The 22,554-nt window shown below is 37.7% G+C and overlaps 1 protein-coding gene across 1 annotated transcript in view; it reads right to left on the reverse strand.

Annotated features, from left to right (window-relative positions):
• Positions 1-9,173: 9,173 nt before the first annotated feature.
• The window catches only part of IKZF1 (IKAROS family zinc finger 1), a 94,513-nt gene continuing 81,132 nt past the window's right edge, over positions 9,174-22,554 (reverse strand). Inside the window, exons 8-9 of the mRNA XM_049777027.1 lie at positions 17,524-17,649; positions 9,174-9,883 (exon numbers count right to left, since the gene is read on the reverse strand). Of these exons, the coding sequence (XP_049632984.1) occupies positions 9,174-9,883; positions 17,524-17,649 (836 nt within the window). The remainder of the gene's footprint in view (positions 9,884-17,523; positions 17,650-22,554) is intronic.

Raw genomic sequence — 22,554 nt, forward strand, 5'->3', positions numbered from 1 at the left:
GCACAGGGACATGGTGGCTGCATCTGTTTCCCGTCATGCCAGTTCACTGGGTGGCCACAGCCCATCTGCTTGTCCTATCACTCATGTACAAGGCAGGCTCCTTGAGCAGAGGAGCATTGAGTAACTGACTCCTCAGGGAATCTGGTGGTCAGCTATTAGAGACAGAGCTCAACCAGTGCCTTATTCTTGTATTTGGCCTGGACCCCAAAAGGAAAAATGCAAGACTTCATAGTGTGGCACTGGCACTACTTCCCAAGAAATTACAGTCAATAATTACATTTTTTTAAAGCACTAGGCTCTAGCTGAGGTTGGGCCCATGTGCCTCAAGTTCCCCATTTTTTCTTGCTATCTCTTCTCTTAGGATTGCACCTACTATGGCACATCATCTCTCTTACACTCTCTTCTGTCCCTCAAAGGAGTCACTCACTGCTCTACACAATCAATAATTTCTCATTCTTTAGATCGACACAGTGGTCTCTTTATTGCATAAAGAAAATACAGCTGTGGTGTAGGACTCCTGGGCCTAATTTCATTGTGAGTGTGTTGAGATATCTTGCACAAGTCAGTCTCAGGCATTAGCAGTCTATTGTAGAATCCAACCAAATTCTGAAACTCTAGAGATAATGTCAGATTCTCAAACTTATGGGCTCAGTCTAGCAACACTGCTATTCTTTCCAAATGCCAGTCATAGCCTAGGTTGTCGCCTATGTTTCTGACAAATTTGACTATAATGACAAAATCTTGTTAATTTATCACCAATTTATAGTACTGTAAAATTCAGATCTCTGGCTTTATGCATCTCTATGTGATTAAGTCTCACCATTCCTGCTGCTAAAATTCCAGTGTTATGACTATCAAAATTGGTACATATACTCATTTCTTCAAACCTTTTCCTTCTGGAAACCACCTGGTTTCCAGAGTCTAAGGGTTATCTCTAATACACATCCTTATAAGTCTCACTATTACATTTGCTAGTCCACAGCTGTATTATCTTCTTCCCCTCTATTCCTGTCCTCAAGCATATTCATGGGTCTCAGCTTTTCGGACACTCACCTATTTGCTCTTATATCTATACCCTTTCTGTATATCTTGCCTCTTATCCTCATGTAACTGCTCACATTACACAAAACTGAACATCCCTTTCAAACTGCCATCCTTTTCTTATTTATGGCACAGATAAAATCTCATATTTTAGTCAAGACCTCATTATTCCTTAATCTGCAATCAAATAATTCACCTGAGATAGATGATTATGTAATAAAGATTATTTTGAACACTGCCTTAGTCCATTGGGCTACACTAACAAACAACTGGGAATGTGTAGTTTACCAACACCATATTTTTCACAGTTCAGGAGACTGGACATGTGAGAGCAGGTTGTTTGAAGATCTTTGCGTTTGCTTTTTTTTTTGTCACATCCAGCCATGCTCACATTCTGAGCACATTTGTGCTCAGAAAACTCTTCTGGCAGGGGTTGGGAAACAATTTGGGGTGCCAGAAATCAAACACAGGTGGGATGAATGCAAGGTAATTGCCCTACAATCTGTAATATCATCGGGTTCTTGAAGACCTTGATTTTGGTTGCAGACCTTTCCTCTGCGTCCTCACACAACTCAAATGAAAGTGATGTCTAGATAGGCATCTGATCTCATTATAAGTTCCACGCTCCTAAATTAATCACCATTTAACAGGTCTATCAACATCCTAACCCTGGGGGTTAATATGTCTCCTATATTATGAGTTAGGCAGGAAGACAGAATCGGAGCATGGCATAGCAAGCACAGCTATTATTTTTCTGATATAGAGTATATAGTAGTAAAGGAAAATCCAAGCTCATGGGGAGTCCATTTTTGTGGACATTCAAGTTCTTTTCTCTGCTTCTCTTTTTGTGATTATTCTCTATTACTTCACATCTCTCTTTTTTTCTCCTCCACTCAATTTCTTTCCTTCTCACTATATTCTGAGTCCCAAGAGTGTCCTAGACAACCCCCATCTAAATCACGGCATTTATATTCGCAGTTACTCCAAATACAATGTATATGTAATATAATCCTGTATTTATCCTTCTTTTAGCTTACTTCATTTAACATGATATCTTCCAGGTCCATCATGTTGTAGTGATTGCATCATTCCTTAGAGCTATATATATATAGCTATATATATGTATATATATACATATATATATATATATACCATTGTTATATGTGTACTACATCTTTATGATACACTAATTTGGTGTTGGACATTTAGATTGATTCTAACTCTTCACTATTGTACTGAGCACTGCAATGAATAATAATTTACACATGTCCTTTTGAATGACTGTTTTTCTATCCTAGGGATACATAAGCAAAAGTGGACTTATTGGGTCATATGGCAACTTTATTATGAGTTTACTGAGCACTCTCCATACTATTTTCTATAAGGGTTGAACCAGATAGCATTCCCACTAATAGTGGATGAGAGGTCCTTTTTCACCATATCCCCACCAACAGAGATTATTCCAAGTATTTTTGATATGTGCCTCCCTCACTGGTGTAAGGATGACTTCTCATTGTTGTCTTGATTTGGATTTCCCTAGTGATAAGTATTTTTCATGTGTTTGTTGAACATCTGTTGGCCTTCCTCTGTGTCTGTTCACTTTCTCTACCTATTTTTAATGGAGTCTTAGGTTTTGTGGGACTAATTTTTGTGAGTATTTTGTATGTTCTAGATGTCAACCATTTATCTCATGTGTTGAGTGAAAATATTTTCTTCCACTCAGTTATCTCTTAGTTTTAGCTCAAGTTTCTTTGGCCAAACAAAAGCAGTTTTCTTTGGCCAAATAAAAGCAGTTTAGTTTGATGTAGTTTCATTTGTTCAGATTTGAGAATCCATGTTTTGTAAAGTATGAAAATTTACCAGTAGCATAATAATTGATTGCCATAGGACCCCAACATTTAAATTCTGAGCATCTACTCCTAGAACATAAAAACATTCATTTTCAATATGCACACCAGTACTCATTATAGCGCTGAGTACAATAGCTAAAAGTTAGAATCAAACTAGGGCTCCAATGACAGATGAATGGCTCATGAAGATGTTGTACATATACACAGTTCAATACTATGCATCTGTAAAACACAATGAAATCATGCAGTTTACTGCAACTCAATGAAACTGAAGACTATTGAAGATAAGCCATAAAAAGGACAAACACAGGATGACCTCATTTATTTATAACATTTAGAATACTGAATGAGGGATGCAAACTATTGAAGGGGAGAATAATTTGATCACGCTTGATCCTAGAATATAGGATGAAGAACAGAGAGTAAAAATAAGGGTGTAGCAAGAAGAAACAGAAGGGATGTAATGAGGGCCAGGGGTCAAGGACCTCATGACATTGCTGGTGTAGAGGAATGTAGAGGAATGGTATAACTGTATATTAAAACTGGAGAGAGAAGAGTATTGGAAGCAAGAGATTCCAACCCCAAAACCAAACTTAACAATATGTCTGTCCAGGAGGTATCATTGGAGGGAGGAAGTGAATCTTGGGACACTCGTGGAGAGAAACTGACATTGGGATGGGGCTAGTGCTGGACCATAATATACCTAAATCTCTATGATGAATAACTTTGTAAACCATGGTGTTCTAATAAAAGAAATTTGAAACAAAAATACACATTTTCTTGAGAATGTAAGATGGTTTCATCAATAAGTTACAGGACCTCTGAGATAGTTTTTTGATTTAGAAAACAGTGAATTGAAAATATGATCAGGGATCTTGAATTTACCTTCCCTCCATATCTTGAACTTCAACTTCCCCATTTGTTACTAACATTTTAACTATTGCTCAAAATTTAAATGTATAGGAATGGTAACAAAATGCATAATGTCACTACTAATCGTGGGAATGATAATGTGGGAATGGAACGTGGAGATGCTGCATAGGGAAATATCCCAGATATGTGGTCTCAGTTCTCTTGAGCTCTGCTCCTAGTGACATGGACTTTTTATGAGGCTACATTTGGGAATGGATGTTAAAAACAGTTCAATATTTTCAGGTGGATGTTAAAGGCACCTGGAAATGTTCAAAATATTACTCCTGGCTGAGTAGTTGTGGGTGATTTCTGGCTTGTGAGATTATGCAGTACCAAGGTTGTACCCCACCCTCTTACATGTGAGCATTCACTCATTCTTTTTAGATATGTCTCTGGCTACCCCAGGAGATCACACTAGGAAGCCAAATACTTTAAAAGACACCCAAGGACATGAGTATTATGGAAGTTCTCTGTGGGAGTGGAAGCCAAGTCTGTCTGTAGTGAAGAGGTGCTATCTGTTGATTTCATAGAGTTTGCCTTCTTTGAATCAAAAATATACTGTGGAAACTTGGTCATTCACCTTATTATAGCAAAACCTATAAGATACCCAGCTACTCTTCCAAAGGAACATAGAATTTGCACACACACACAGGGCGCATACACATAGAATGTGCACACACAATTCTGTACTCCTGTGATGGCCTGCCTGCCACTTTGCAATGTTGACGCTGTGAACTGGCAGTCACTGAGGGCTATCACTTTTTCTGCGATAGACCAAGTCTGCCTTTTGCCTTTGTGTCAGGTATTAGTAGGAATTGGCAGTCTTTTTTGGTGGAGGGAAGAAGAAAAATACTCATGAACTCTGGAATCATTACTAGAGATACTTTGTCCAGCTTGGACTGATGCTTCAATCCCTATCATACTCAACAAACGGGGCCAACTGGTTCATCAATCAAACCTGGTGTTATGTCACTACTCAGAGTCAGGTGCCTAAGTCTGCCAGGACTACCCCTAGCAATGGTGCTTCCTAGAACCGTTTGGTGGGGAGTCATGTGATTCAAGGAATCAAACTGAGGGCTTTTCACATGATAAGGCAAGTGTTCTAGCCCTTAGAGCTCTTCTGCCTGATGCAGGAAGTATTTATTTTTGCCTACTCCCTCCACCCACCCTCAGAATCACACCTGAGGTAAAATACTGAGCCTGAATCCTGTGAGCCCAATACTGCTACGATGGAAGGAGGTCCACTTACTGAATACCCTGTGTCCATATCACATAGGATCCTCACTTAACTGCCTGTCTCAGGGCCCTCTAAAATTGTGAAGGTTTCAGCAATTTATGGGTTGTTGTTTCTGTTTTGGGGCCACACCAGATTGTGCTCACGTGCTACTTCTGCCTCTTCACTCAGGAATTACTCTTTGTGGAACTCAGGGGACTATATGGGATGTGGAGGATTGAATCTCACTTAGCCACATGCAAGGCAAACACCTTGGCCGTTGAACTGTTGCTCCAGCCCCAGTGATTTAATTCTGTGTCAGAGTTTCCTTCCTCAGGAGTAGAACTCATCATCATTCTTTTGTACATTTATTCATTCTATTATTACAGATGGAGCACTTCAAACTGAATACAAAAAGACACAATATTCCTCAAGGATTACATTCCTTGTTCACAGGTAGCCAGAAATAATTTAACATCATAAGAAAGGCAGACTAGAAATACGACTTCATTGTTCTCCATTACAATCCCTGTTTTAGTTGTATTTTGTGTGTGAAAACGGTAGTCAAAGACTTACAGCTGTATTGTATATAAACAGATTGAACTTCATCAATCACAACTTTAAACTTGTAAAAGAAGTATTAGAAATAATTGAAAATGATATTGCATATTTATACCTAGTTGCAATTATTCACAGTGATACGACCATCCACAGCATATATGCTTCTATTCTGATTCTTGTTCATTTTAAATAAGTCTGAGTTTGTCATTTGAAACTTAAAAAAAAAATTGAGCATAATATGAACTGAATTTGAAATGATACCAGGTTTTTACATAAAGTGGACTAAAACATTACTTCTAGAACATAGGAGGTGAAAGGCAATAAAATACACTTTTGTTTCATGAGTTGTCTAAATAAGTCAATAACTTTTTTGTAGGATGGCGACTTGAGCAGAACAAGAAAAATCAAACCTAGAAAAAAAAATCCAACCACATGTCTTTGCCTCATAAAATGGAAGCTTTCTTCCTCAATGAATATTTTAACAGTACATCATATGAAAGCTTCTAATTTGGAGAAGGAAAGGGTGTATTATTTGAAGTGACTAGTATCGGGACAACACTTGGGTGATAAAGTAATAGTGACACACTAATTTTCGGACCTCTTCAACTAGGAAAAGTCCACTTCCATGTACACACAAAGAAGGGTCCCTGGATACAAAAGATTTTCCTGTTGTAATCCACAGATATTCTGCTATCTACTAGATTCATTTCTCTGGTACTTTTCTTTTTTTTTTTTTTTTGGTTTTTCGGGCCACACCCGTTTGGTGCTCAGGGGTTACTCCTGGCGAAATGCTCAGAAATTGCCGTTGGCTTGGGGGGACCATATGGGACGCCTGGAGATCGAACCGCGGTCCTGATCCTTGGCTAGTGCTTGCAAGGCAGACACCTTGCCTCTAGCGCCACCTCACCGGCCCCTCTCTGGTACTTTTCATAAACACAAGAATGCATGAAACCTAGGAAGACTTCAGTACATTGAAGTTTCCCAAGACACACACATCAATAGACAAGGGAACAAGCAACAGAACAAAAAAAAAAAAAAAAAGGGAGGGGTGGTAACATGCAAAAATTCTACTTTAAACAACTAGAAGAAAAGCATGGACAGTTTGTAATAGTACATGGCCCCCTTTCAAACATAATTTAACTAAAATTTAACTACATGTTGACATTCTATGAAACCTTACTTTAAATATAATAAAAGAAAAATGATGCTACAGTATAAAAACCACAACAAAAGATGTGTGGTACTCATTGGCTCAAAAAGGCAGGGAAAGAATTTATAGAAATGATTCCCCCAAGCCACTATTTACAGCTCTGTGTTGATTTTTGTTTGAAGCCACTCAGAAAAAAATAACTTCTTTCAACCAATTGACTCTGGATGGATGAAAAAGAACAGGGCAGGCAAAAATGGCCAATGTAGTATAAATATAAGCAGTCTCTCCCCTTGAACATATTACTGTCTCTGTAATTGCATATTGAACTACATTTGTCAACAGACCCACTTCTTTCTCTCTCTATTCCTTTCTTTGGTGCGTCCAGGTGACACTGTCTAAATCATTACAATTTTATTTATTTCTAGCTTCAAAATGCCATACCATCTGCAAGTTAAGAAACCCATGACTCAAGATATTTTCATAAACTACATACTTTCAATAAAATTGAATGCATATGAAAAATGTTTGTGAATATAGAAAAAATAATGTATAGAATTTATAATGCCTTCCAAAAGCCCCTCCCCCCCAAAAAAGTAGGTCTTCTTATGCTATCCGGGAAGAGTCTTCTAGTATGTTTTTCTTCAGAAAGCTTCCAAGATCTTTTTAGAATTTAATTTATCTTTTTAAGAATTTATTTAGAGTAGGGTTTCTCAACTCAGGAAATATTGGCAATATGTGAAGATATTTTTTTTATTAATTAATGGTGATAACTGGTGTGAAGGGAAATGAATGACGGATATTTCCAAGTCTCCCACAATGCAAAGGACAGTCTTAAAAAATATCAAAACTGAATTGCTAGTGATTTAGATTAAATCAGGTGGAACTTAAGGTTTTTTCATGTCTTTATACTCACCTCTGGCAGTTTCAACAAAGATATGTTCTATAATCATTGAAATGGTAAATTTTTCTATGTTTAGGATTATTGTACTTCTTATTATGCAGGGAAATCTTTTCTGGTTGGAATTATAATCCTCAAGTGCTATTATTGAGGTTTTGGAGAGGCACTGAATGTCCTAGGACAGTTCTCTCAATTCTAATACCACCTACGTCTTTCCTATCAGGCCTTGTATGAAGTGGGAAGAGGTGAAGGTTGATCACATTAATAACCCCAAATGACAAATGTTCCAGAGAGAGAGAGTATAGCTCTAAGAGTATAATTTATTAAAGACATGTGGATGCTGCCTTGCCCTTATGAAAGAAAGTCTTAATTTCTTTGAAAGCTGAGTTTAAAATAGATTCTTTGTGTTAGAATCTGCTGGCTTCACTAGTTGTTTTTGTAATTAGAAAATGGATGATGACTCAATTCTTCTTGTTTTTAAAAGATAATAATGCAGTCAGGATAGAGAAATAAATCTCTCTATTGTCAGAAATGTAGGCCTGCAATTACAAAGCATGTTCTTGGTAAAATGAGGTCTATGATGAAACTTCTGCAGGCAAACAGGCTTCCTGAGGTAGGTAGAAATAGTTAGAAAGAGAAAAAAATATCTCAAGGAATGAATGTGGAATTTGGATGAAAGCCTTGGCTTTCAAGGAATTTTATCCTTTGAGAAAGAATGAAGGCTCAAATTGAAGGACAGGTGTAGAAATGTAGTGACAGAATTTGAGGTCATAAAAGACCTCAAAAAGTAGAAATGTTTTCCAGATATGTCTAGAGGAATATTGATTTTTTTCCATGACAATAGGTCCCAGAAGCCTTGAAGCCATTTGAGCAATATTCAAGTGGTTTGGAAATTGGGAACAAGTCTAAAAATTCTCCAAATCCCCCCCCCAACTTTGTACACCCAGTGGTTACAGCTTTCCCTCAACAATTTGTTTTATGATGAGTAATAGGCCATCTTTTAAAATGCAGACTCTCACCCTAGATGTGGGAATTCTGACACTAAATCTTCTCTCTGCATATTTTTGAGGGGTTCTGAATATTCAGCATCTAATAATAAATGTTTCCTTGTTTTCTCAAGAAAATAAAACACGGGGCCAGAGAGATAGCATGGAGGTAAGGCGTTTGCCTTTCATGCAGGAGGTCATCATTTCGAATCCGGGCGTTCCATATGGTCTCCCATGCCTGCCAGGAGTAATTTCTGAGCATGGAGCCAGGAGTAACCCCTGAGCACTGCCGGGTGTGACCCAAAAACCACCAAAAAAAAAAAAAAGGAAAGAAAATAAAACACAAAGCAATTAAAATAAAAAAATCAGCTATAAATCAAAGTACATTAGCTATAAATCAAAGTACAGTGGTACAGTAGCTATAAATCAAAGAAAGACTCTTATTTATCCATGTCCAGTCCCTACTATAGGTGGTGGGCAGCATATGTTTGTACTTTTCTTGGGCAGTCCATAGCATGGAGTTATCTAGCTTACTTGGAAGCGGTCCATAGCACAGAGGAGTTTAGCTCATGTGCAAGTGATGCTCCCCACGGGTGATGTGGGAAGAAAATTCATACCTGTCTTGGCTGTGATAGCCACACAGGTTGCATTCAAAGGGATCTCGGAAACCATGGCTGCCCATGTGGATGGTATACATGACATGGTCCAGGAAAAGTACCCGGCAGTGTTCGCACTTGTACACCTTCATCTGCTCCCCGCTCATGCCTATCACCCGCAAGGTATCTTGAGAGCCTTCAGTGGCTGCCCTCAGCATCTCATAAGCCTGGTGCTCCTCCTTGATGGACAGGCCATTGCGGGAATGAGGGTTGATGTGGTTGGTCAGGTAGATGAGGCCACTTCGCTGCTCCTCGTTGTTACTCTCAGTGTCCGTTGAGTCTTGGCAGCTGTTGCTGGGGGAGGCTTCTCTTTCAGAAGACACCGACTTGGTTTTGGACAGAAGCAGCAGATTTTCCACAGCGCTGTCCTGGGTTGAGTGATTGCTACGTGGAGGACCCTCTGGGTGGGACTTGTGGAGTTGATATATTGGATTGATAACAGGGACCACTTCGGAGCTTCCTGGGGGCGTCTGTACCAGTGGACGCAGGGACTCTGCTCCCAAGTAGCTTATGGCATTGTTGATGGCCTGGTCCATCACATGGGTCTGCATGAGCTCATTCTCCTTCTCATAGCTGGCACTACCATCGTAGGGCATGTCTAGCAGGCACTTGTCCCCTGTGGGAAGCAAAAGAAATGTGTGGTCTGATTATTTGTGTGCACAGGAGCAATGAAGATATGTACAACAAGTGGGGTGGGGGTGAGCAGGCATCTAAACTCAGGACATCTTAGATGTTGTAATATGCTGCAGACACAAAACATGAACACCTCCTAAAATAGTAAATCAAAGGATCTATGTTTGTGGGTGCCCATTAGATTACACCTTATTTCACCTAAAATAAAGATTATCCCTAGTTTCTTTGTATGTTTGTTTGACCCCAATAGAGATTGTCTTCTTGGAAACCCGGGTGGGACTGGCTCAGGAGAGCCTGAGCTATCTCTGTCCTTATTCTGTCTTTACTGTCCCATCCAGGGGTGGTCTCCAGACTTAATAAAAATGGCAATACTGGCAGACAGCTGGGTGGAGATATGAGATAGGAGACTGCCAGACTACACTACACGTGTTTCACCCTCAGCCTGGTTTGGATTATTTCACACATGACCCTGATTCACCTGGCATTGGAGACACGCATGGTGGGTGATTTTACAGGGACCTAGCATGGGGATCTTTCCAGAGTGAGCATTTAAATAAATTCAGCTGAACAAATAAATAAGAAGAAAGATGAAACATTTTACACAAATTTAGACAGCATATACTCAAATGGAATAAAACAAACCCTGGCGTATATCAGTATTATTATATTTAATTAAGGACTAATGGCTGTGCTTCATAAATTATGTTAATTGCCACGTAATTTATCATACATTTAAGTTACATAATTATGCCATTCACAATATATATATAGTATTTTAATTCATGACATTAATACTCTAGAATAACATAAAGTGAACATGCATGACTGCTACGTACAGGAGACTCTTGAACAAAATGGACTTAAATTTAGAGGATTCACTTAGCTTCAGGTTTTTATCTATCTGCATTTCTGAATTTACAGATTCAACTGCTGGTGTCTGTTGCTCATGTGGCTGAGTCAGCACATAAGGACAATGGATATAACTTGCAATCGTGGTGCTGGATTAGGTGCTCTCATTCCCAAATACTTCAATGGTCAACTTTATTATTATTTATAAAATGAAAGAACTCTAATTAGCAGTACAAATAAAAAAAATGCTCAGACTTGAAAATTATTCTCCACATCTTTCTTAAATGGCACTTGTTTGCCACAGATATAGATGGGATAAAATAAGGAAACTACATAGGATCAAGATGTGGGGTCAGAGTTTATGGAACATCAATGATTCTCAAGGACATGTTAACATGCTAGTTTTGCCTCAGAGATTCATAATCTGGTGCCTGGGTTTGTAGGAGGAGCAAACAAAATCCTTTCCCAGGAGAGTTGCAATTTGAGAACTTTTTTGGCTTTTCATAATTGCCTTTTAAGTACATATTTTCATAAAGAAATTAAACAAGTTTCCTTAAAAGTGCAATTGTTATATGTTAGTTTTAAGTTCATGACCTATAGCTTCAGTACAAAATTTATGAATTCATTGATTTGTACCTTATCAGGACTACTGACACTAACTAGCTTTACAAATAGAAATGAGCCCCATCTTTAGTAGAACACTTATCAGCCAACAGGAAAGACAGACACTAAGGTATGATCATACAGAGTGCACTCTAGCTTATGAACACAGTGACAAATAACTGGCTTCTGACCTAGGAAAAGTTAGTAGGTGAGAATTCAGAGTCCTGGCACTGTGAATAGCACTGAGGAGAAAGTTGGCTGGGGCTGTGGAGGTAGCAGGATGAAAGCAATGGGTGTAGACATCTGGTCAACCTTCTGCCAACAGGCAGGACTAGACTTAGCTGAGGGTTTATCCACAGGAAAAAAGTTAACACTGAGAGATGGAAGTGAGAGATGGAAGTGCCCTTCTCATTTAAAGGGGAGGAAGAAACTGGAGAGGGACACAGGGAAAGGAGTTACTTGTGGCTCTCCCAAGAGTCTTAGTTAAGGCTGTGGGTAATGGTCGTGGGCAGTGGAGGATCCCACCCTTTCCACACTGACATCTGACATCCCGCTTTACTCTAGTTATCATAAAAATAGGAAAAAAGCCCCATAGTTTACAAATGTAATTTAACTTTACTTAAAAAAATACCAGATAACTATACTAAAATAAATTAATAAACAACAACTCCTATAATTCTATAAATGGTCTGTATGTCTTGGCTCTTAAACTCCTACTTTGTAGTAGATTTTTATCATATAACGACTGGTTTCCATTCATTTTAATTTATAATGGGAAAAAGGGATTGTTGAATAAAAGACAGAAAACTTGTCAGTAGGCAGTCATTCCTTCTATAGCATCAGAACAAAGCAAAATCTGTAAGTTGGGTGGTAGACCAACATAGAATTGTTTTAGAAAGCAATAATTACATAGAACATGGAAGCCACATGCTTTTGTGTCAAGGAATTGAGTATTTTGTTACACTCACCCCTTAAAAGAATGACTATACACTGGCTTGGACCCCACTATATCCCTCTTCCGAACCCTTTAAGCAGAAAGGGAAATGGAGTTGATGACCAATTCTGATAAATATAAAATGCTTATCATCACCAAAATGATGTTTTTCCACATAATCATCCATTTTTTCTCAATGTTAACCACATATTGCTGTTGTTTTTAAAAACTTGGTATCAACAACAAATGAGTGGAGAAAGAGTTATCATATAATAGGCTGAAAATATTTGCTTTCCTAAAACATCATAGAATGATAAGAATAAAAAACTTCACAGAGTCAGCTGGAAAAAAGGGAACAACTAGTGAAATACATATTTAAAATCAATAAGAACTTCGAAAAATAACTATTGGTATGAGACAGAGCAAAGCTGGACTATTGATCTCACTTTTAAAGTCTTTAATATGAGCCAACAAAACAATATTTTTCCTAATTTATTCATTTATGTAGAGAGTCAATTTTAATCACTGTCATTTTTTCCCCCAGCTCTGATTACAAAGCACTGAAATGTTGCTAAGGAGAGCCAGGTAACACACTACAAGTGTTTGGTACGATTGATTCTCTCAGAACGGTAAAGTCTGGATACTACTGCTATAAGGAATATGCCAAAGTTCTAGAATATCCTTCTAAGGTGCTGGGAAGCACTCTTTAGTCAGGCATAGATAATTGTTTTTTTCCCATCAAATTTCATGATATGTTGAGAGAGCAAAGAGAAGTCTTGAACAAAGACCGCATTTTGCCTTACCTGATTTGCCCCTCCCCCTTATCATTGGCATTCTTTCAGGATTTAGAAAAGTGGAAAGCTCTCATAGGAAAAAAAGTCTCAATACAGTGGGAAGAAAGTTGAAATGTCAATCAAGCTAGATCAGCCCAAGTAGAACGAGCAAGATCAAAGAAATGTCATGGTTACTGCAAAAAATATTTTCTTGCAATGCAGGGCATGAAAGAAAGTAACACAGAGACCAAAAAGCCCATCCTAGGGGGAAAAAAAGATTAATCCAAGAAAGAGAGGAGATATCTCTTAATTGCTTTGTGGCACAAACTAAAATAAAAATTAAAAAAAAAAAAACAGCTACAGACAGCATACTAAAGCCACAGAGTGAGATGAAAAAGGAGATTTCAGACCCCCAGTCAACGAAATAAGGCAAGGTCTTGATATTATTATAGAATTAACAGATAGACTAAAAGTATCAAGAACTAGAAGATTCTTGGCCCAAAACTAAAAATTACATTCAGGAAATTGTCTGATATCAGTCAGTAAATAGGAATGAAAAATATAAACAGATGGTAATGGATGTGGAAGACAAATAATCCAATGCAAGGACAACTCATACCCCTGAGTAGGAATAATTATTGATGAAATAAAAGATGTGTTTATGAAAAAGAGAATTTCTAAGAAATAAGAAATGAGAGGGGATCTTAAGGTTAATATGAGAAGGAATTTATATTCAGAACACAAAACACTAAAGACACATGCCAGTTAAGCTCTTACTTTAAGATTAAAATTTATTTTTATATTAAAATTTTAAATTTTTTAAATTTAATTTTATTACAACATCACAATTTGTAAAGTTATTCATAGTTGAGTGTTATATATACAATGTTCCAACGTCAATTCCATCATCAGTGTAAAAAAATTTTGGGGGGCTTTTTAGGTCACACCTGGAGGTGCTCAGGGGTTATTCCTGGCTCTGCACTCAGAAATCGTACCTGGCAGGCCCGGGGGATCATATGGAATGCCAACATTCAAACCACCATCTGTCTTGTATTGGCATGTGCAAGGCAAAAGCCTCACTGCTGTGCTATCACTCTAGCCCCCAGAGTAAAAAATTTAAAGAAAGAACTCCTTGAGACCTTTGATTACATAATGGTGAAGGAGCCTGTTGACCATCTAAATCTGTGACAAATACAATTGAGATTTTCAAATCAGAGACGACAAAGCAAAAATATGCAATTCTGAGTAAATTTCAGCATGAAAATAAAGTTGCCATACATTTTGAGGTTTTCAGTATTGTGAACCTTCTACTTTTATGGCTTGAATTTTATGCCTTGAATAACTTTGTGGAGAAGGCAGTTCAAAAGACAATATATTCATGTAATATACTGAGTCAAGAATTCCAAGCTTGGGGCTGGAGCAGTGGCTCAAGTGGTAGGGCTTTTGCTTTGCACTGGGTAACCTAGGATGGACCGAGGTTTGATCCCCCGGTGTCCCATATGGTTCCCTAAGCCAGGTGTGATTTTTGAGTGCATAGTCAGGAGTAATCCCTAAGTGTAACCGGGTGTCGCCCAAAAACCAAAAACAAACAAACAAACAAACAAACAAACAAAAAGAATTCTAGGTTCTCAGTTATCAACCATAGCTGAGGCTGGGCCCTGAACGCTTTCAAGTACATCGACATGAATCCATGATAATATTGTTAACAAAAAAAATAAACTCAGAACCTAAAGATAGGAAAATTTTTAAGATGCATTTTCTTTTTAACTTTAGAGATGAAGAAGCTATGGCAAGATAGGATTGGTTGACATATAATACCCATCAACGGAAGTGAGGACACAATGAGAACTTAGGGGCAAGAAGAGGAAGTATCTTTCCTAAATAAAGTGCCAATCGTCACACTTTGGGGAAAACATTTTCTAGAAGACAGCATCACTTATATGTCACACATCTTTTAGATTTTTTCTTGAACATAACTTTTCATTTATTTCCTTTGTTCAAACTTTGCTATGCTGGTCCAACTCTATTATACTCTTAAATTCCCCTGTAGGTTCTATTTCTCCCCAATGGACTTCTTAATCTTTCTCTGACTTGATCATAATTTTTTGGACACAGAGTCATCTAAAACTAAACTCAACCCTTAAGTTATGTTTTTTTTTTTTCCTGAGGTAATTGTCGCATTTGTCTTGCAGTCTCTAAAAGCTAGCACAGGTGTGAATATTCATTGACCAAATGAAGTGACATTCTCCAGCTTACTAAGCTGAAAGAGGAAGTCGCACCTATCTTGCCAGGAGCAGTGACTATTAACAAAATTCTTGATCCTAACTTGTTGCTCCACCTTCACTTCATCTCTGTTGGTCACCACCAAATTGCTCAACCCTCTGCACCTATTGGGGGTGATGGGTTGCTTTCTAACCTCAACGTGTTTCATGAGAGCTCACCACTCTAGTTGACTCTTATCATGGCGGCAGTTCCACACTGCACGGGAAATGGAAGCCCTTACCAATTCGAAAGGCTCGCATGTATGCGGGTGACTCCCCCACCCAGTATTTTCAACTTGTGGTTTTCAACATTACTTTAATTCTGAATTATTCTTCCACTATCCCTCCGACCCCCCCAATCTATGACAAGTTTCAATAAAGCCATATCAAAAAGTGTGCATATTTTAAGCTGCAGAAGTGAGGTGGGTGTTCCCTGAAACTTGACCTCTCATTTCTCCTTTCCTCTCTGCTATTCTAACCATTAACTTCATTCCAGGTTCATTTTTTTTCTCGCAATGTATATTTTACAGTTTCCCAGTATACCAAAAAGTCCTTGAAAACAGATCAAACAGATGTGTTTGATAAAATATCAAATCAGAACTCCATCTTTTTCCCTCAGAACTTGTTTGCCAATCATATTGGCAAACTCATAGTTTCCATTATTCAGTTCTTGCACTGACCATGCATCCCTCTTTTACCTCTTTACTTTCCCATTACTTCCTATCCCTTTATATTTTCCAATTAATCTTTGACACCTGCTCTCTTTTCTCCACAAAATGCTGCTCCAATTATAATGTGTCCAGTCCTATCTGGATTTAAAAAAGGATGCATCTTTCAAGTTGGCATTAAAAAGCCATGAATTTCAAGACTTTCAACAATGAATCTATTTTTACTGCTTTCCTGTGGGTACAAGAGTGAGTTCCAAAGGCCCTGCTCCTCGATACAAACTTAAACATCTTTTTCTAGCATCACAGCAAGCAACACAATTTCTCTTCATTTTTCTCTGTCTGCCTAAAATCCCTTTCACTCCACCATTTCACTGGACCAATATTTTATTCCTCCATTAAAATTCATCTCAGAAAGTCAGCTTCAAGAAGTCCTTTCCTTAGACATGACCTTATTATTCCCTTCCCTACACATTGCCCCTTCTGCTGATAGTAACTGGTTTACACATGAAGCTACTAAATAGTCTCAAATTCTTAATATTAACTCACGTTGACAAACTCCTATGAGATAAAGAATGAATTAAGACCCAGGAGAGGTCAAGTAATCTCATCAAGTTAACAATGTTCAAGTTATGTCACTGTACTTTCAAGTCTCTACACATAGTCAGTCTTCACTTTACACCTATGTAGGCACTCTTTGCAATAAAGTGCTAGGCCTGGATGATGGTTATTGGTACATTTACTAATGACTACTCTAAACACAAGCTCCAGAAGAAAGGGTCACCTTAATCTCCTTTACTTCTTTGGATTCAAAGGTCAAAATAGGAATTGCACTATGTCTTCTTCATTATAAATGGCTCATGGACTCTTTGCTCTGTAGTCTATAGCTTAGTTGTTGCTCATGATGGAGGTGTCTATTGACTCATACAACATTCATCACTCTGTATCCACTGACCCAACTTTCCAAAGAAAGTGTCAGGGGTCATCTACAACAGATGCTACTGTATGTCCAGATATGCAGGATGACGTTTAAGAAATACAGCTGCGGATGATTTATTATTAGATTTATATTTAATTTTTTGCCCTCCCAAGTAGTGCTCTGAGACTCAGGAGCCTCTCCCAGTAATTGTCAGCCAACCATGATGGTGATAAACTGACCAGGACCTAAAATTGTGGTGCTGCCCATAGGTTCCATGGTGCTTGTTATTACTTGGGGTACCCTGGCAGTATTTTGGGACCTCAATGTCCATATCTGCTGGTGCTTGAGGGACTATATGGTCATAGGGACCAAACTCAGGTTGGCCACATGCAAGATATAGTGGCTTAATCTCTACACTATCTCTCTTCTCCCCAAATTTATAACTTTAAATAAACCTACTAAATTAACCTCAATATATTTAGGAATGATTAAACATTTTAAAACAATTTTTACTCCCTAAATATGAATCTCTTTTCTTGATATCCTAACAAACTGCACCTGATTCTAAGAGCCCCACATAGTCGGTTTTTTTAATAGACAGCAAACATTTGACTCTTACCAACAAATTTCTGAGGCATAGAGCTCTTACGTTTGGTGACGCTACTTGCTATTTTGTCCAGCACAAAGGACCTCTCTGATCCCATCTTGCACAAGTCTTCACTGTGATTAGTTTCTTCTTTAGTGACTAAAGTCAAAGACAGAGAGGCCATTTTAGAAATACTTATGGTAAAAGGATTCAGTCCCATCAGTCAGTTTAGTATTTTAAAGCTGACATTTAGCAAGCACCACCAAGAGCCAGGCCATTTGTAGAGATTATTTCTAATCTTCCTCGTAATGCTGACAAGCAGATAGAGGCTGAGCACAGCAACACCTGTGCTAATGGGTCACCTGCTAATGACAACTGCTCTCTCCACCATTGTCACTGAAAAATGGACTGTGATTAAGCAATTGTGTCCCTTTGACAAGTCCTCCTGGATTTTCAAAGTACTTCCAAATCCACTAAGTCAGTCAATCCTAACAACAACCATGAGAATCAAAGATCTTTGAGTGCTAGAAATAATCTAAGAGTCAATTACATCCATTGAAGAACAAATAACAAAGCAGAGAGAAACATGGCTGCTGAGATGCTACAGCAAGACCTGGCAATGTTTGGGTGTGGGTCAACCCAGAATTTCTTATTCCCAAACACATGGGAAATTCTGAAAAACTAAGTAGCATTTGCATATTGCAGGGGTTTGTGAATATGGAGGTAAATGCTGAGATGGGTACTATTTCTATTGACTACTTTTCTATATAATCTTTGTTATAACAAATAATGTACCTTTGTAGCTAGCTAATCAATTCTTGCAACACAATTATGAGTTCTCATTTTAAATACTACTACTCTAGGCTTCCTGCTTTTTCAATGATGACATGCTGACTTATCTAGGTCTCAGGAGCTCTTTATTCTTCCATGTTGATTTTTTAAGTTTTGTTTTTGAACCACAGCTGGCTGGGCTCAGAGCTTTCTCCTGGATCTCCACTTGGATATCACTATTGGTGGGAATCGAGGGATTATCTGGGGTGTCAGGAATCAAACCTAGATTAGCTTTATGTAAGACAAGTGTCTTGCCCACTGTATTATCTCTCTGTTCACCAGTTTTACATTTTGATCACTTGTTTACATCATTCTTCAGAACTTCATGTTTTAGTTATATTTTAATATATCAGTAGTTATCTTAACTTTTTAAAAACATACTTCTATCATTTCCAGATATTTTATGATATATTGCAAATAGTAATACATTTTAGAAACCAATTTTATGTTAAAATAATGAATTTTTTAGAAGGACACTAAATTGTCCAGATCCTTTCCATCTTTAATCTTCCTTGGTAGTTTTCTTCATTCTATTCTGAAATATTACCTGATATGATTATTTAATTTTTTTTTTGGTTTTTGGGTCACACCCAGTGATGCTCAGGGGTTACTCCTGGCTATGCACCTAGAAATTGCTCCTGGCTTGGGGGACCATATGGGACACCTGGGGATCGACACAGTCCTTCCTTGGTTAGTGTGTGCAAGGCAAATGCCCTACCACTTGCATCACTGCTCTGGCCCCTATTCTGAATAATTTTTTTTTTTTTTTGGTTTTTGGGCCACACCCGGTGACGCTCAGGGGTTACTCCTGGCTATGTGCTCAGAAGTCGCTCCTGGCTTGGGGGACCATATGGGACGCTGGGGGATCGAACCGCGGTCCTGTCCAAGGCTAGCGCAGGTAAGGCAGGCACCTTACCTCTTGCGCCACCGCCCGGCCCCCTGAATAGTTTTTTTATCTTCACTGCTGTTTAGATTTTTTGAAATAATTTGAAAATACATATTACAAGTCTATTAGTTCCACTGCTATAAGTGGATTTTTAAAATTAAGTTGGCCAAAATAATTTCCTCCCTGATTTATATGAATGATACACACAAAATCCATAAATATAATTACAAAATAATTATACCTTTGATCTACAAATTTACTCTATTCCTGACCCATTCTAAAAATGGGGTGCAGTGTCTTTCTCTGGGTTTCTCTGCAGTCAGGAGTATTTCTACCCAAACATATCACCAATTCTATGAGAACAGAGATCCTCAAACAAAATGAGACACTAATCACTTTGGTCTCTCAGATCCCTAGATATATGGCCTCTGATACACTTCCCTTCATCTATTCTTGTAATATAATTTTTTCCACACAAAGTTAAAGAGAAACTTACTTTTTCCATAGTTATATAAAGAGATTATAACAGATGAGCAAAAAGTATTTCACCCAGAAAATCATATTAAAATATACTTATAATGCTCTCTAATCAAAGCTTCTGCTTTTCTCATGATTAAAGAGTATATTTAAAGAAAGGACACAATTCAATGAAAGCGAAGAGATTTCATAAGTACCTAGACAGTGATGGAGACTGGTTTGAGGACATAGAAAGAAGAGAAAAGGTAATCTCACCAAAAGCAAAGCTTAGCCCACTGTAGTACAGCAAAGTTAGATGATAAATGTTTCCTGCCTAGAAATACCATCTGCCTTTGAATTCCAAGTATATATATATATATATATATAATAAAAATATATAATGTGTGTATATATGCATATACACATACATACATATATATACATGAAATATATATACACAGATTATTTTTGTTTTTTGGTTTTGGTTTTGGGGCCACACCCAGTGATGTTCAGGGGTTACTCCTGGCTATGTGCTCAGAAATTGCTCCTTGCTCTGGGGACCATATGTTACACTGGGGATCAAACCCAGGTTTGTCCTGGGTCAGCTGCGTGCAAGGTCCTACCACTGCGCTCTTGCTCCAGCCCCTCCAGATATATTCTTTTAAGACTTTCCATAAGGACTTTACCATTTCCTTGATACTCCAACTTCCTCCAACTTTCTACTATAGGAATGGTAAGCCATCATTGTTGTACTCCTAGTCATTTGATCACCAAGGGAAATAAGCTAATACATTAAATGGATTTTGACCACAGGGTAATATTTAATATATATGTTGTTATATAAATTTATTTAGGCATTATAGGTATAAATGATCAACTGATAGTGGAGAGATAATTTTCAGGTGACAATATTTGGTGACACATAAAAGTACAATGCCTGTCTGCTCCTTGTTCTCCCACCTCACATATAATTCTCCTCTTGTTTATCTAAGAGAATTTCTGGGCATTTGATCAGGAAGGATTCGTCAGACCTTTTTATTGTTTTTTTGTTTTTGTTTTTTTTTGGTTTTTGGATCATACCCGGCAGTGCTCAGGGGTTACTCCTGGCTCTATGTTCAGAAATCGCTCCTGGCAGGCTCGAAGGACCAGATGGGATGCCGGGATTCAAATCACTGTCCTTCTGCATGCAAGGCAAACACCGTACCTCTATGCTATCTCTCCGGCCCCTCATCACACCTATTTAGGAGATGATCCCTGAGTCACATTCAAATGCAAGTTTATACAAGGCACTCCTAGTCAGGAAAGCATCCTGATACTTCTCTGGAAGAACCCCAGCCAGCTGTGACATTATGGTTTCTTAGTTATGAAAAAGTGAAGAAAATCAACGGCTACTGTTTGAGTCTCCTATGTCTTTTGCCTTCTGCATTCTATAAGCATAGTTTTAAAGGAAACATCAGGTGATTCTATCTAGGGTTTGGTATCATAGATACCAGCATTTCTTTTATCGATATATGCTATATTAAATATTAATAAAGAAAATTTACATTTAAGATATATGCATTAATCTTAAATACTAATTGAAATATGTAGAGGGGTCAGAGAGATAGCACAGTGGAAGGGCATTTGCCTTGCACACAGCCATCCTGGGACTGCCTGGGTTCAATGCCTGGTACCCCACATGATCCCTTGAGCCTGTCAAAAGCAATTTCTGAGTGCAGAGCCAGGAGTAACCCCTGAGCACTGCCAACTGTGGCCCTCAAACCATAAAAAAGGAAATAATTCTGAAATATGTAGAAAAGTTAATATTTGAAAACTTATATATTTTTTAAAAAGTGTAAACCAGCCTTTCATTCTCTAGTCTCCTACCATGGCGTAGTGTCACAAATCAATAATTTTTAATTAATTATTGTGATCACTATCAATATTACTACTGATACTTACTATTATTTTATTAATACTATTTTACCTTTTATTAATCTTTCATTGCTTTTTATTCCATATATAGACTTTAGACTTCAAAGCAACGATAATTTAATAGATGCTTTCTTTTATAGGTCGTAAGAATAAGATGCAGAATAATACAGTGCTACTCACTAGGTTTATATCTGTTCAGAAAGGGGAAAGTGCTAAAACTATATAGCTCTTGCCAGTCAATATATTCTCTCTGGGCAGAGACACTAAGCATTTTAGACTTCATTCTCCTCATCTTCTCTCCTGCTTTCATTTGTTATGAACAATCTTAGTGTTCTTGCCTATATTAATATTTATAAATATTTAAAATCGTTAAGAAAGTAAGTTTCATGTATTGGTATTTCAACATGAAAATTAAAAAAATTAAAATTAAAATTTGAGTATTTCCTTAGGGGTTTTCTTTTCTGCATCAATTATGAAAGTCAGAAAACTAAATAGGACTTGAAAAATTCTTCACTTTTTAATTTCTTTCTATCTCGTAGTCATATGATGGCTTTCATTAGTAGTACCACATAAATAGATTAGCTTCAGTTGACCTGTTAGTATATATCTTATGTCCTCTAGAGTTAGAAAGTTGCTTTTGATAACTTTGCCAATTTATGAGTAAATGAAGCCTCTTCTGGCACCCTGCGTCTTTCCCTTTACATTATCTAAACTTACAGTCAAGGGCTGTTTCAAGATGGAATATAGAATGAAGCATCAAAACTCCTAAGAAGAGAAACATCAATTCCCTCAATCCTATGACAGCCTCCGTACTATAATTTGACAGATTCTTTTTTTCCAATAAGCTCTCTCTCTCCTGTGTTCCAGATGGTGTCAAAAATGATAAGAGAAAACCCAACCAGGCTCAAACTTGATTAAACTCCATAAGAAAAAGTCTTTAAGCAAATATTTTATATCTGATTTTGATGACTAACACA

The sequence above is a fragment of the Suncus etruscus genome, chromosome 7, assembly GCF_024139225.1.
Source record: "Suncus etruscus isolate mSunEtr1 chromosome 7, mSunEtr1.pri.cur, whole genome shotgun sequence".
In the NCBI taxonomy this organism is placed as follows: Eukaryota; Metazoa; Chordata; class Mammalia; order Eulipotyphla; family Soricidae; genus Suncus; species Suncus etruscus.